This window comes from Talpa europaea (assembly GCF_964194135.1).
Source record: "Talpa europaea genome assembly, chromosome: 13".
Taxonomy (NCBI): domain Eukaryota; kingdom Metazoa; phylum Chordata; class Mammalia; order Eulipotyphla; family Talpidae; genus Talpa; species Talpa europaea.
Genome location: NC_140080.1, coordinates 52,288,607 through 52,301,568, shown reverse-complemented (window position 1 = coordinate 52,301,568; position 12,962 = coordinate 52,288,607). Strand labels below are relative to the sequence as shown.

The 12,962-nt window shown below is 36.5% G+C and overlaps 1 protein-coding gene across 5 annotated transcripts in view; it reads left to right on the top strand.

Moving 5' to 3' along the window:
* The window catches only part of PTPRM (protein tyrosine phosphatase receptor type M), a gene marked incomplete at its 3' end in the record, with an annotated part of 796,072 nt that overhangs the window by 552,176 nt on the left and 230,934 nt on the right, over nucleotides 1-12,962 (top strand). For all 5 annotated transcript variants that reach the window (XM_084252855.1, XM_084252854.1, XM_084252853.1 and 2 more), the window contains one exon: nucleotides 4,217-4,349. In XM_084252855.1, coding sequence (XP_084108981.1) covers nucleotides 4,217-4,349 — 133 coding nt within the window. The remainder of the gene's footprint in view (nucleotides 1-4,216; nucleotides 4,350-12,962) is intronic.

The window sequence follows — 12,962 nt, the reverse complement described above, 5'->3', positions numbered from 1 at the left end:
CTTTTTTTTTTCTTTCTCCTTCCTCTTTGGAGGTCTCTGCCAAAGGCCAGCCTCCGCAAGACTTAAATGTTCTTTTCTCAAAATTCCTTATTCTCTATCTCAGTAGCAACCATCCCCACCTTCACACTCTCCACCCACCAGGCATGGTGTTTCTCTGCAGTGCAGAACACCCATTAACATCCTGCATGCAGTATTGTTTACATCTTCTTATGGGGTCTGTTTTTCCCCACAAGAATACAAATTCCATGAGGAGAGAGGGCTTTATTTTAACCATTTACCCACTGCTATAGTCCTGAAGTAGTGCATATACTTCTTGGGCACTTCATAAATATCTGGTGAATAAATGCCTATATCCCCCCTACATTTCAGGGAGCAAGCCTATCACTGGTCACTATGATACAGAGGTTCTGTGCAGCCAAGCATCCCCTTGGTGCTTCCTAATCTTTCCTCTCCCTCTCTTTAAAAAGGTCTCACTTTTTTTCAAGCCAAGATAGCCCTACTGCTGTGGACACCCGGGTCAGTAACTCTAGGCATCAGCGATGGCCTTCACAGCCTATATCCCTGGGTTTTTCAAGAAAATTTGTGCAGCCATTTCAGTAGCCAAAATCAGCCTAAACCTCAGTTCTGAGTACATTATGTTCTCAGTCTGACTTACTGCTATTATTTAACATCAACACTGAGCCAAGACTGACTTTTTTCTGCCAAGTTGGAAGTCAGCCAAATATTGCACTGGATAATCATTCCCTTTCTTTTGAGATTTTTCACATTAGACATTATATTTGAAAACTTAAATCATACAGATTCAATAGAATACTTTTTATTTAATCACTTTTTTTGTTTTCTTAGTCATTAAAAAAAAGAAGTAGCACCATTGCTAGAAGTCAGTAGAACAGGCATCTGTGAAGATTACTCTTCATTGTTTTAGAGCTTCTCATCCTCAGTCTTTCTGTAATATTTAGTTGATTCATCATTTTAATGAATATGTTCAAGCCTAGGTAATGTTCACTGTTTAATGCATACATTTGAATTTATTCTCTTTAAAAGAAGCAAAATGTGCAGGAAATGCTAAACAAAATGCAGAGAAGAGGGGGGAAAAAGTGCCTTTCCACATAGGAATAGAATTTATACCAAGAAAAAAAAGATAAAAGTCATACTATTGCAAGCCTGGCAAGAAAATAGCAAGACAGAGGGGAAATGTTATGAAAACAACACTTTAGCCAAGAATTTGTAAATTATACTGTTAATTCATAGGGTTGGATGGGGGGGGGGAACAGTCAGTTGCAACTACATTTTGTCATAAATTACCCTCCTTCCAAGGCAGACTGACAGCTTATAACCATGTTTCCAAAGAAATATAAGTGGAGAGAAGTGCATCATATCGAAGAAAACACACCTATTTCAGGAAAAGATAGAGGGGGAAAGCATGCAGAGAAATGCAGGAATGGAATACCCAGAGTGAAATAATGAGATTATTTTAGTACCATCATTTGTTTTATTCCAACTTGTGTATACATTGATGTAATCCTAAATGCAATCAGTCCCTCACTCAGACCACCATGGCGATGATCTGGTAGCTTTCCTATTGCAGGCAAAGGAAGGGTCACTCACAAACAGTATGAGGCAGCCTCCTTGCCTTTTTTGACTTGCTCTGCCATTTTGAATGTTTGCTACCATAATCACATTGCAACTGTGTCCTGCAGAGATAGAACATTTCATTTTCTTGACCTGCAATGTGAAATGAGTTAAAAGTAAATGCTGAAGAATGATAATACTGAGCTTATGCTGACTGCATGACAATGTGTTTGCCTGCTTCCTACAGGGAATGAGAAATGGCAGGGGGATCACTTTCTGTGACCTAAAGATGTATAGGGTTATTCACCATTTCTCATGGAACTTAGGTAAACTGCTAAAGTAGTTGCTAAAATAACTAGCTATTTAGTCAACAAAAAACATGTGAAACTAACAAGACAAACTCCTCTCTTATTCTTTGCAATGTATATGCTGTATCCAGGTTATTTTAATTTTCATTTTTTAAAAGCATAATCCAAATAGTATTCTAAGCATTTTCTTTCCAAGTGTTGTATTTTCTGGCATAATTTAATTGTGAACTAATTTAGTGAATCATTTACTTAGGAAACACATTTGGAGAACTTGGAATCTGCAGCTAGTGAGATAAATGGAATGGCTCCCAATATGCCAATGTTAGAAAGAATAAAACTAACTTGATTTTGTTTATTTAAAACTGAAAGCTAAGCTTTTAAAATTGGATAAAATAAGTCCAAATTGAAACACATTGGCCCGTTTTTTCAGTTTTGTGAATTTGAAATATTTATTACTACATGCATTGTTTTTTTCACCTTTTACATATCTTTCTGTAATATGTACATCATATCTTTAGCTCTTAGCAGTTTTCTTCATGTAACAATATCCTCCAAATCTAACACCTGATTATGTATTCCAGTGGTATAGCAGAATGATATACATAAGAAGTGATTATAATAGAAAAGTGTAAATATTGATATTTTCAAGGTTTATCTGGACAGATAGTTTGAAGGATATTCATTCAAATACAATAGCAGCATAGGCACTGGTAAATGGGTGGTGGGAATTTCATGGGGATTGTAACCGAGATGAAAATGCATACATCGTATAAAAATTAAAAATGATGTAAAAATATATAAAATAATAATTTAAAAAATAGCAGAATATCCTCCTGAATTTGTCAGAGGTAAGAATAACCTCTAACAGATTACCCGGAAGGGTCTGTGTTTAGTAAGGTGTGATTTTTTTACATCAGGACAGCTCTCATCACTACTTTGATTGGAAAATGTATGAGGCTGAAAACTCAGGTGATTGCAGCCAGTCCTTGGGTCTTCTCTTAGCGTTTTTTACCCTGATCTTTTTTTGTTTGTTTGTTTGTTTGTTTTTTGTTTTTCCCCTGGTCTTGAACTCACTTCTTCAGACTGCTGGCAACATTCTATGTTCAGGACACAGTCACAGATCAAATCTCAACATGAATAACTGTTGAGAGAAGCATTATTTATATGTTGCCAATAGAAGCAGGCAGATAGTGACACATCTTAGATTAAACCCAAACTGGAATACACAAGACACAATCCTGATTAAGTTCTCCAACAATAAGATGAAAGCATGAATGGAAAACCCAATTAAAGGATAGGAAAAGCCTGGCACCAACATTCAATTCAACATTTAATTACATTCTTACAATAAAAACAAGAAGAAAAATATAAGGTGAAATATTTGAACATAAAATTCCTACTTTCAGAATGATCTTTCCCCCTGGTGAGGGTGCACATGGCTCCGATGCTGAGCATTCCCCCATCTTGTGGAATCAGGTAGAAGCCCTTACAAAAATGGGTTCTGTTCCATCAATCAAACATCGCATTCCTAATATTTTTCATCCTAAACTCAATTTAGCAGAGGAAATGGATATTTCATCAGACATGGATTTGACATTCCATCACACGTCATAAACAGGATAAACAGTGTTTTGGAAATGGGAGAGCAGGAGAGCAAAGACAGTAGCCACGGAAAGGGTAGGGTTATCTCATCTAAACAGATAGTAAGTGTGGGTGCCAGCAGTGTGATCATCAGAAGCTTCCCGCTTTTTGAATAAATTGCTTAGAAGGAGTCTTTTTGCTACCAGATGTGACCTAGATTTAGATTTCCAAAGGCAGAGGAAAAAGTCTCTATTGTGTTAAAAAAAAAAAAATTGCTGGTAAAATGCATGGTAAATTAGCTTATCACACTTTTCCAGGTGTTTGGGCTAATATGTTATGGAATTACAGCTTCATTTATGAAAAATAATTGAGGAAAGTGTTCCAGCAAATCAAACTTGGATAAAGGCTTAGGATAGCTATTGTGTTTTTAGCAAGTTTTTAAAAGGCAAAAAGAGCAGGGAGCCAATAGAGATAATAAAAATATAAAAACTGTGTTTGAGAAGAGTCTTATAAGAGGGTCAGGCGTTGGTGTGCTATCCAACTTATGTTATGGTTTGGTAGAATATTGAAGAACAATGTGAACAATTACATTCTTTTCAATGAATATGAAAGCTGTTGAAAAAAATCAGAGCTTGTCTGTCTGCTGGCTCTGATAAGTCTTATTACACTGTTAAATGCAGCAAATTTTTGTTAAATGTAACGTCTTTATTCTCCCTTACCCACCTCTCTCCTTTTTCATTTCCTTCCATCTTCAGGAGCTGCCACCCCAAAACCAGTCCCAGAACCTGAGAAACAAACAGACCACACAGTTAAAATTGCTGGAGTTATTGCTGGCATCTTGCTCTTCGTTATTATATTTCTTGGAGTTGTGCTGGTAATGAAGAAAAGGTGAGCTCCTAGCCGTTGCCAAAGATATGGTTATATCCCATTGTTTGTCATGTTGCTTCAAGTGTGTGAAAATACTTATTTATTGAGTTTGATAACTAAGACACATCTGTGACTGTAATTGCTGACATTTTTCATCATATAGCATTCAGGGTTATGAGACTAATTTAGAATAAGTGACTGTATTTTGTATGAATATGCAAAACGTATCATACCAGAATAACATAAGAGTCATATGTCTTCCCAAAAATTGTTACATAAAGCTTTGCAGAATCTTTAAGTCATTTATTCACCAGGAAATTGTTAGTACTTATTAGCAACATACTGTCATCTTTGATGTTATTGACGAGATAAGATAGAAGACTTTTGCTTCTTATTATAATTAAGATGATGACAGTAATTACTGAGTCCACGTTATATGTAGGCATCATGCACAGAGTTAATCAGCACAACATACCAGAAGAGAGAGACTCTCAAAGAATTGCCTCAAAGAAACAGAGGGCATGGGCAGGGGATAAAGACAGTGCTAGTGCACCTTGCATGTTATGAACTCCCCTGTTTAGCCAAAAGGTAGTCTAGGGGAGGAAAAAAAAAATCAGATATAGCTACAATATGCACTCCTCACCTCCAATATTTGAAAAATTGCTGTGTCTTTTGACCTGTGGAAGTGCATAGGTCTTGCTTAATAATATAATGTTCAATTTATACAACAATTCTCAACTGAGATAGGTGCTAAAATGTGACAGGATACATCTCCTGACTTCTTTCCTATCTAGTTTTTAAACAAGTATATAATAGGAGTGAGTCACAAGCTGTAAGAGGTGAGGGTGGAGAGATTGGCAAAATCATGTCTTAAAAATCTTATCTGGTCATCTAGGGAGGCTGAATGTGGAGCTGAAATCTGCTGATGGCCTGTAATCAGACAGACACATAATGTCGTATTTAACTTCAAAAGATTACTCTGAGGTTAGGGTTGAGTGCAGTAAGGAGGGAAAAGAACTTGAGTCAGGACAAGTAGTTGAATAGAGAGTAAGCAACTTTAGAAATAACTGGGAGGTAATAGTAGCTATTTGAAGGCTGACACCAAGGGAGAAAGAACAACACAGAAAAAAGACCTAGTTCCTGGCCTAGACTGCTAGTGGAGATAGTACATTCACCAAAAAAAAGTGGAATATAGGAAGTAGAACATGTGGAGATTAAGACAGAGTCCCTGTTTTGCACTTCTTCAGTTCACTATTCTGATGGGATAGTGATGTCTGCTGGGTAGTTGGGAAAAGCTGGTATGGATGAGGAATATTTTCCATGTCAAAGTCATCAACATATTCCAGGCTGAAGCCATGGGTTTGGATGAGGTGAGTCAGAGTTACGGTAGTATAAGAAGGAAGTCAAAGATGAGTTAATACTCAAATATTTGTGTTTGCATGGTCTTTTTTATTTCTTCCTTTATTTATGTTTATTGTTCTAGTGAGGCCTTAGGGCAAACTCTTGCTCTCTCCCATCTGTGTAGGTCACCTATCTTTGACCCCATCTTTTCAACTCTTCCTTCCCACATGTCCTACATCCTCCATTCTGTTCTCTCTTCTTCACCTATTATCTGATCTCTCTTCTTATATTTAATTCTTATTTTTTTCTTTTTACCCTCCTTAGCTATTTATCTCTTTCTTTCTTTATGTTTGTCTATCTTTTATTTCTTCCTTTTATAGTTCTTTACCTCTCATAATTTTTTCTCCTTGAAAATTTCACCCAACCTCAATGTTTATATAGATAGCTTATCTTTGGCACCAGTGGTTTTTACTGTTTTAAAAATATAATACAGTATAAATTCTAAGCAACTCGAGGTCCTTCCATGCCTGGATATCCAAACTAAACATTTTGGAGAGTTTTAATTTAAGTTGTGGTAATATGCTGGAATTTTGTGTAGTCTGACAAGCTCTCTGTGAGGAATAGCCTGAAACTACTAATCCAAGTGCCCTTGTGACCTTAGCTAAATGTTAACTCATCCTCCAAGGGTCTGTTTCTGCTGGATTAATTCATTATTCTGCCTCGGTCTCTCAGGTAGTCGTGAGGTTATGTTATAAATTATGCATTTGAAGCAAATGCCTAAGGTAACATATGGCCTTGATACAATTTTAAACTAAATGCCAATAACTCCTAATAAAGTTACGTGATTATTTACCAGATAATAATCTTATAAGAGTTGTTTTCACAGTATGTACTACTTTTGTAATTGCTTTCACTAAAAGATAGAATATGTTCTCTATAAGGCAAATTTGCCAGTATACTGTGCTTATATAAATACAAAACTTGTATGACTTAGATCTCAATAGTCATGTGGTACCAACTCTTTAATAGAAATTCATAAAATTTCAAATTGTTCAGGGTTCTATGACAATCTAATACAAACTAAATTGTAAAGGTTCTGTTTTTAAAGAGTAGTTACAACATGATACTAAGAAGTTGCTAGAGTATTATTAACATGTGATTGGCTACATTGCTTCATCAGAATACTGAATTTAGAGTTGGAATTGTTAGATCTGCATTTTAAGTAACTTTGTGATTCAGAACTTCTCTGAGTCTTAGTTTTCTCATTTATAAATTGAGAAAATTGATTCAGATCATCTCTGAAGTTTCTCCCAGTTCCAGAATATCTGATTTTCTATGATGTAGCAATGTGGTGACACCACTGCACACTTTCAAGTCCAGAATACACTGAGTGGCTCTTCACTATATTCCATTTCTTAAACATCTGTGGTGGTTATTCCTCCATAGTCTCTCTTTGTTCAGTCAGTTCATGTCTGGAAGTGTTGCTTAGTGGGTAGTTTATCTTTTAGACACATATTGCCACTCTCACACAGGAGGCCCTCAGTTAAAGGGTAGGGGGTCAAAGAGAAGAAAGAGCAGGCAGGAAAGAACTGGCTCAGGTGTGGATTTCAATATACTGTTAATCATATAATTATTAAAATTATTAACATTTTGCTAGTTGAAACCTAATGCTAATCAAATTTTGAGTCTTATCCTTGTATGGGCTTGTTAGCCTATATTCCTTCTGCCTGTAGCACCCTGAGTCAGCCAACTTAAATACATGCCATTGGTCATAAAGATAGACTGGACCCGAGAGAAAGCATGGGAGAAACAAATACATCAATAGTTCTAGAATACAATTGGAAGTCTGTCTTGATGAGGACAAGGCAGTAGTTAACATCTGTGTTTGTCAGCATGACAGACCAGATGGGTCTGAGCCTGTGGGAAGGGGAACAGTAAATTTTATTGGGTGGCATTATCGATTATTAGCTTAGCTAAGATTGTGTTGCCCTCTGAAGGACTAGCCTTTATTAAAAAACAAACAAACAAACAAACAAAAAAACAGTTGCTCAAGGTAGGCCTTTAATAGAAAGTGCAAAATCTGTTCAATTCATGATTCATCGAATTATTTTATATCTAGGTGATAATGACTAAAAACTGAGATGACCATCACCTTTACTAGGCTATAATGTTTTCTAATGACTGGTTGTCATTTGCTTGTGAATATCAATCCATTTCAGCAGCCTGAGCCTGTGATAAAATACAAAATCTTTCTTTCCCTTAAAAACTTTCCTTAAGAAAAAGCCTTTATATTAAAAATAATGTATTCTAGGGCTTCCCTGGTGGTGCAAGAGTTTGGGCACCACACTGTGAGGCGGTCTGCAGCCTCTGCATTGCGAGTTTGATCCCCGGCTGTGGCGGGGGCCCAGGGGAGCAGCCCACGTGGCCCAGCAGACCTCTCTGGGCTCGCCCGCTGCTCCCCTCAGCAGTGTGTTTCAGTCAGTCTGCCTCTTCTGTTCCTTACTCTGTCTCTGGTTGGTCCTCTCACCCCCCACATCTCTGGCCTGTGCCCCAACTCTTCTATGCATAAATGGGTAATTCTTTAAAAAAATTAAAAATAAAATAATGTATTCTATAAGTACAACAATTTCATATTATTTTGTCTTTCCCAGAATTACATATTTTTGAAGGTACAGTGCACAGTGCTATGATGAACAAATGTTAAGAAATGCTAAGATTAATATTTATGAAATAAAAGTTATGCAGAGCCACATGACAGTATACTCAAAATTAATATAAAATCAGTTTAGAAGATAATTTTATTATATCCCATCCATATATAATTGAATATATTTTTATAGATGAAAATACTTCATTTTCAACATTTTCATAAGGATTAATTTATCTCAATAGTATTTTTGACAGTACTTAGCATATAAGCATCATAAATTTTACCCTTATTAATTATATTTACTATCATTTCTAAAATTACTATAGATCTTTTAGATATTTAAGAACATTTGTATTAATTAGAATGATATTTCTGTCTTGGGTGTTGTGGCAAGTAGAAATTACAGAGGTTGCAATTAAATGAAAATAATAATATATGCATTCCTGGTAAAAATATCAAATGTTAGCTATTCTATTACATGAGTGCTGTCAGTAGGTAAATATACCTATTTCAAGTCTGCAACATTGCACTTCTATCTCCTTTGATGACACATTTTCACAAATGTACATTTTGCAAATGCAACTTACATCATTAAACATATAGCATCCATTCTATTACAATTAAACAATACTAGTATTAACAAAAAAAGAAAACTCAATAAAAATGAGAAGTACTTCTGAAGACATCATGAAACAACAAAGATAAAAGAGAAACTTTAATGAAAACCCTATTTTCAAAGAGATGCCTGCAGCATGTGGCTGGAGGCAAGTCAGCATTAACTATATGGTTCTCCCACTATACCTGTTTACGTAAGAGATAGGAATTTTTTTCCACTATAGCTTAGTGTGAATTATATGTGGAAAATGTCTTAAGTCTAGATGCTTTGTGAAAAGACCTATTTCAAAATCACATTCTCTGAAACATTTTCAAAGTCACAGGTAGACATTTCTTTGTGATTATATTTAGAAAATGCATCATTCGTATATAACATATAAAGAATATTCTGATATACAGACTTTTCTACTCTACCACATGCTTTGACATACATGAAACACGATGTATGCATGAAACCAATATCTATGGATGAGTCATCCTCATCAATCAACCAATTAATATCCTTCAGTTTTCTAGATGGTTACTGAATGGGCTTGTTGTGAGAGGTAAGTTAAACAATTGGCCTTTCTAAAATCCTGAAAAAGTTAGAGGAACCCAGACTTCATGTGATTACCCTGATATCTCCTCTATTAGCCACTATTTCTGTACTCAACCCAATGTTTTATTTAACTCTAGTCTGCCAGGGGTTCTTTGGGATTGCTTTAATGAAGAAAATTCACAAGTACCTTTTTTTTTTTTTTTTTTTTAATTTTACGGAAGGAAAGTGTCAGGGAATGCTAAGAGCCAGCCACTTGGGCTTTAGAATCTTATGACCTTGAGTTCACATCTGAGCTCCTACTTGGTAGCAACATAAGTTTAGATGAGTTGTTTAACCACTTTCAACTCAGTTTGTAATTATGGAGATTGCAAGAAACACAGTTGCCTGGCGTCAGACACTCACTGTCCAGTAGCTTGAGGGGCAAGTGTGCCATAAAAACCCTGAGGAAAACCATCCTTTGGCCTTTGGCCTTTGGCCATCCTCACTTATTTATATACCCTCCTTATTCAGAGGCTCCAACTCAGTCAAGGGAAGGCCTGCAATATGGAAAAACACTTCTCTCCAAAGAAGTTAGCCAAATCTCTAAGGCATCAATACTACCACTCTTGGCGACATTCCTCTAAGCCCAGATTCTTCTCAATGGGCATGGCTTTAGTATCCAACACATGTATTTTGGGTATCAAAACCTGTCAGAGGGCCTCCCTGGTAGCACAAGCGTTGTCGCAGTGCTATCACTGCAACGGCTTGAGTTCAATCCCAGGCCAGGGAACTAATCCACATGGCGCACCAGACCTCTCCTGTCTTGCCCACTGCTCCCCTCAGCAGTGTATTTCAGTAGATCTGCCTGTTCTGCTCCCCACTCTGTCTCTGGTAAATCCTCTCACCCCGGCACCTCTGGCCTACACTCCAGTTCTTCTATGGAAGTTAAAAAAGTAATAATAGTTAAAAAAAAAAAAAAAAGAAAACTGTTTAAAAAAAAAAAAAAACCTGTCAGACCCAGACCCTATAAGAGGTCAAATGGCCTGCCTCCTGGGATCAGGACAGAAGACAGCATGACTGTCTTCAGGGTCCCATGCATTTAGCTGGACTCCCTGAGTCTGTCTTAGATCCAGCTGCAGTTTAACAGTACATAGAAGAGGATCAAGAGGGGGATTACATATTTACCACTAAAATTCATCATTCTTTACTGTATTGCTTTGTACTTGTGAAGCAATAATGAAAACTACTTAGAGTATAAGGAACCATTATGTACATAAAAATAAATAGCCCAATTTCTAACATGATGTTTTTGGACAAGATTCATGATCTCTTTTCTTCTAAAAAATATCTAAGTTTATTTTCAAGATGGAAAAGGTTTATATTTGGAATTTTTAACTTTGGTGATTTATAGTCAATTAGAGAAAATTAATTTAAAGAGGATAGAAACTACTATGTTAATTAGGAGAGGACTGCTTTTTGGGGGACAGATCTCAACTTTACAAGAGGCATTATTGTATTAAGTAATGTTTCTACTTGACTAGGAAAGACAGGTTTTTGACCAAGGTCCTCACAAGCTACACCTTTAAAGTGAATAATGACTCTCTAGATCTACGGGAAATAGTTTGTTGTTGTTATTTTCATCTGTGCCATTTCCTTATTGTGTGGTGTAGCAGAACTAAAGTGAATCTGATTTTAGGAGTTTTATTGTAACAAGTAAAACTTAAATCACTTATTAACATACTTCTATTTGTTTGTTAAAACAACACAGCACAAATAATTGGCAATAATGTGGCCTAGGTTATCCTAAGAGTAGACCACTTTATCACACACAGCATGAATGAACCTTTCTAAAGCTAATTATGTTTCTGAGATGACTTGAAGCCACATCTGCCAAACACCAGAATTCCAAGTGGACACATAGACTTGGTGTTTTCCTCACTTGCCCCTGCCACCCATTGCTCTCACTGCACCCTCCTTGCTTTCTGGCTCTTGAATTATTTGACCACCATCTGTCTTTTCTATTGGACTATAACATGTTCAAGGCTGTAATGTGATCCTTTTTTGTCATCCCTGAAGTTCTGTTCTTACTACTACCACAGTGCTTTGCCCATAGCAGACATGTGATATATTAAACTAATTAAAACTAAAAACTCTTCTTATGCAGTCCTTTGCTATAGCACTGGCCTTTGAAATCGCCTTGGCTTTCTATTTATTTAGGAGTTGTAAGTTTTCTAATATCATAAGATATTTTATGAAATTTTTAGTGGTATAGATATTCTACTGGACACATTCTCTATTTGCAATACTATGATTTTTTCTAGGTATAATTCTTTTTTAAATATTTTATTTATTTATTTATTTTTTTTTGCATAGAAGTGTAGGCCAGAGGTGACGGGGTGAGAGGATTCACCAGAGACAGAGTGGGGAGCAGAACAGGCAGATCTATTGAAATATACTACTGAGGGGAGCGGCAGGCAAGATAAGAGAGGTCTTCTACATCATATGTGGATTAGCTCCCTGGCCTGGGATCGAACTGAGGCTGTCACAGCGATAGTACTGAGACTTGACCCCTAGGACACCAGGTTTATTTTTAAAAATGTGAATAATAATTGTAGTGCCAGGATGGCACAGTGCTGGTTTCTTTATGATTCAAGCAGATCGGGTAAAAGGAGAGGCCTAAAGCCCTCAGTGGCTTTCTCAGGATTTTATTGAGCTTTTACATGTAGTGCAGCAACCAGGTACATGGCAGACAGGGGTGCCAGCGGGGGAGGGGACAAGAGGCAGCAGACCTCCAAGGTCCCCAGCAAATCTTCACTCTGGGCTTCTCTCTCTCTTCCCTCTCCTTTCTCTCTCCTGCCTCTGCTTCTGTTGGCGATTATATCAATACTGTAGCTATTAGCCCACAAGAGTAAACAATACAACTGAAAATAACAATGTAACATAACACAGGTGACCCCATCAGGCAGGGCAATCCTAATGGCAGAGGACAGAAAAGCCTGAAAATCATTTACCCTACAATAATTATTTAGATCTTTAATTTGCCATATAAATAACCTAAATGAATAGGAGTATATATAAATTCAGATGCAGCTTCATTAAAAGAAAAATGGGCTATACCTATTGTTTATTTATTATTTAATTTTAAACTGTCTTTGAAACATTTTTGTAGCATATCCCATTGTGTATTTTTCACAAATTCAATTTACATAAAAATTTTTATATTCCAAAAATATATACACAGCCTCAGGATAAATTTTTCTTTGTACCATGAGCACCAGCCTTAAATAAGTGAAAATACCCAGTCTTTCATGTCTTCTGTTAGGTGGGGTCACCCTGGAAATGTTCAGACTCATGCCTTCAGTAGCTCTACCTGATGAACCTGAGCTCCTTGTAATTCACTTAAGTTGTCCTATTTTCAGACCAGCTCTTCAGTACCAGTCGCTCTCTCCCTGCTTCCTTGAATAGCATTATCCCTTTGAGCATGTGTTTATGTTTATTGAGTTTATTGAGA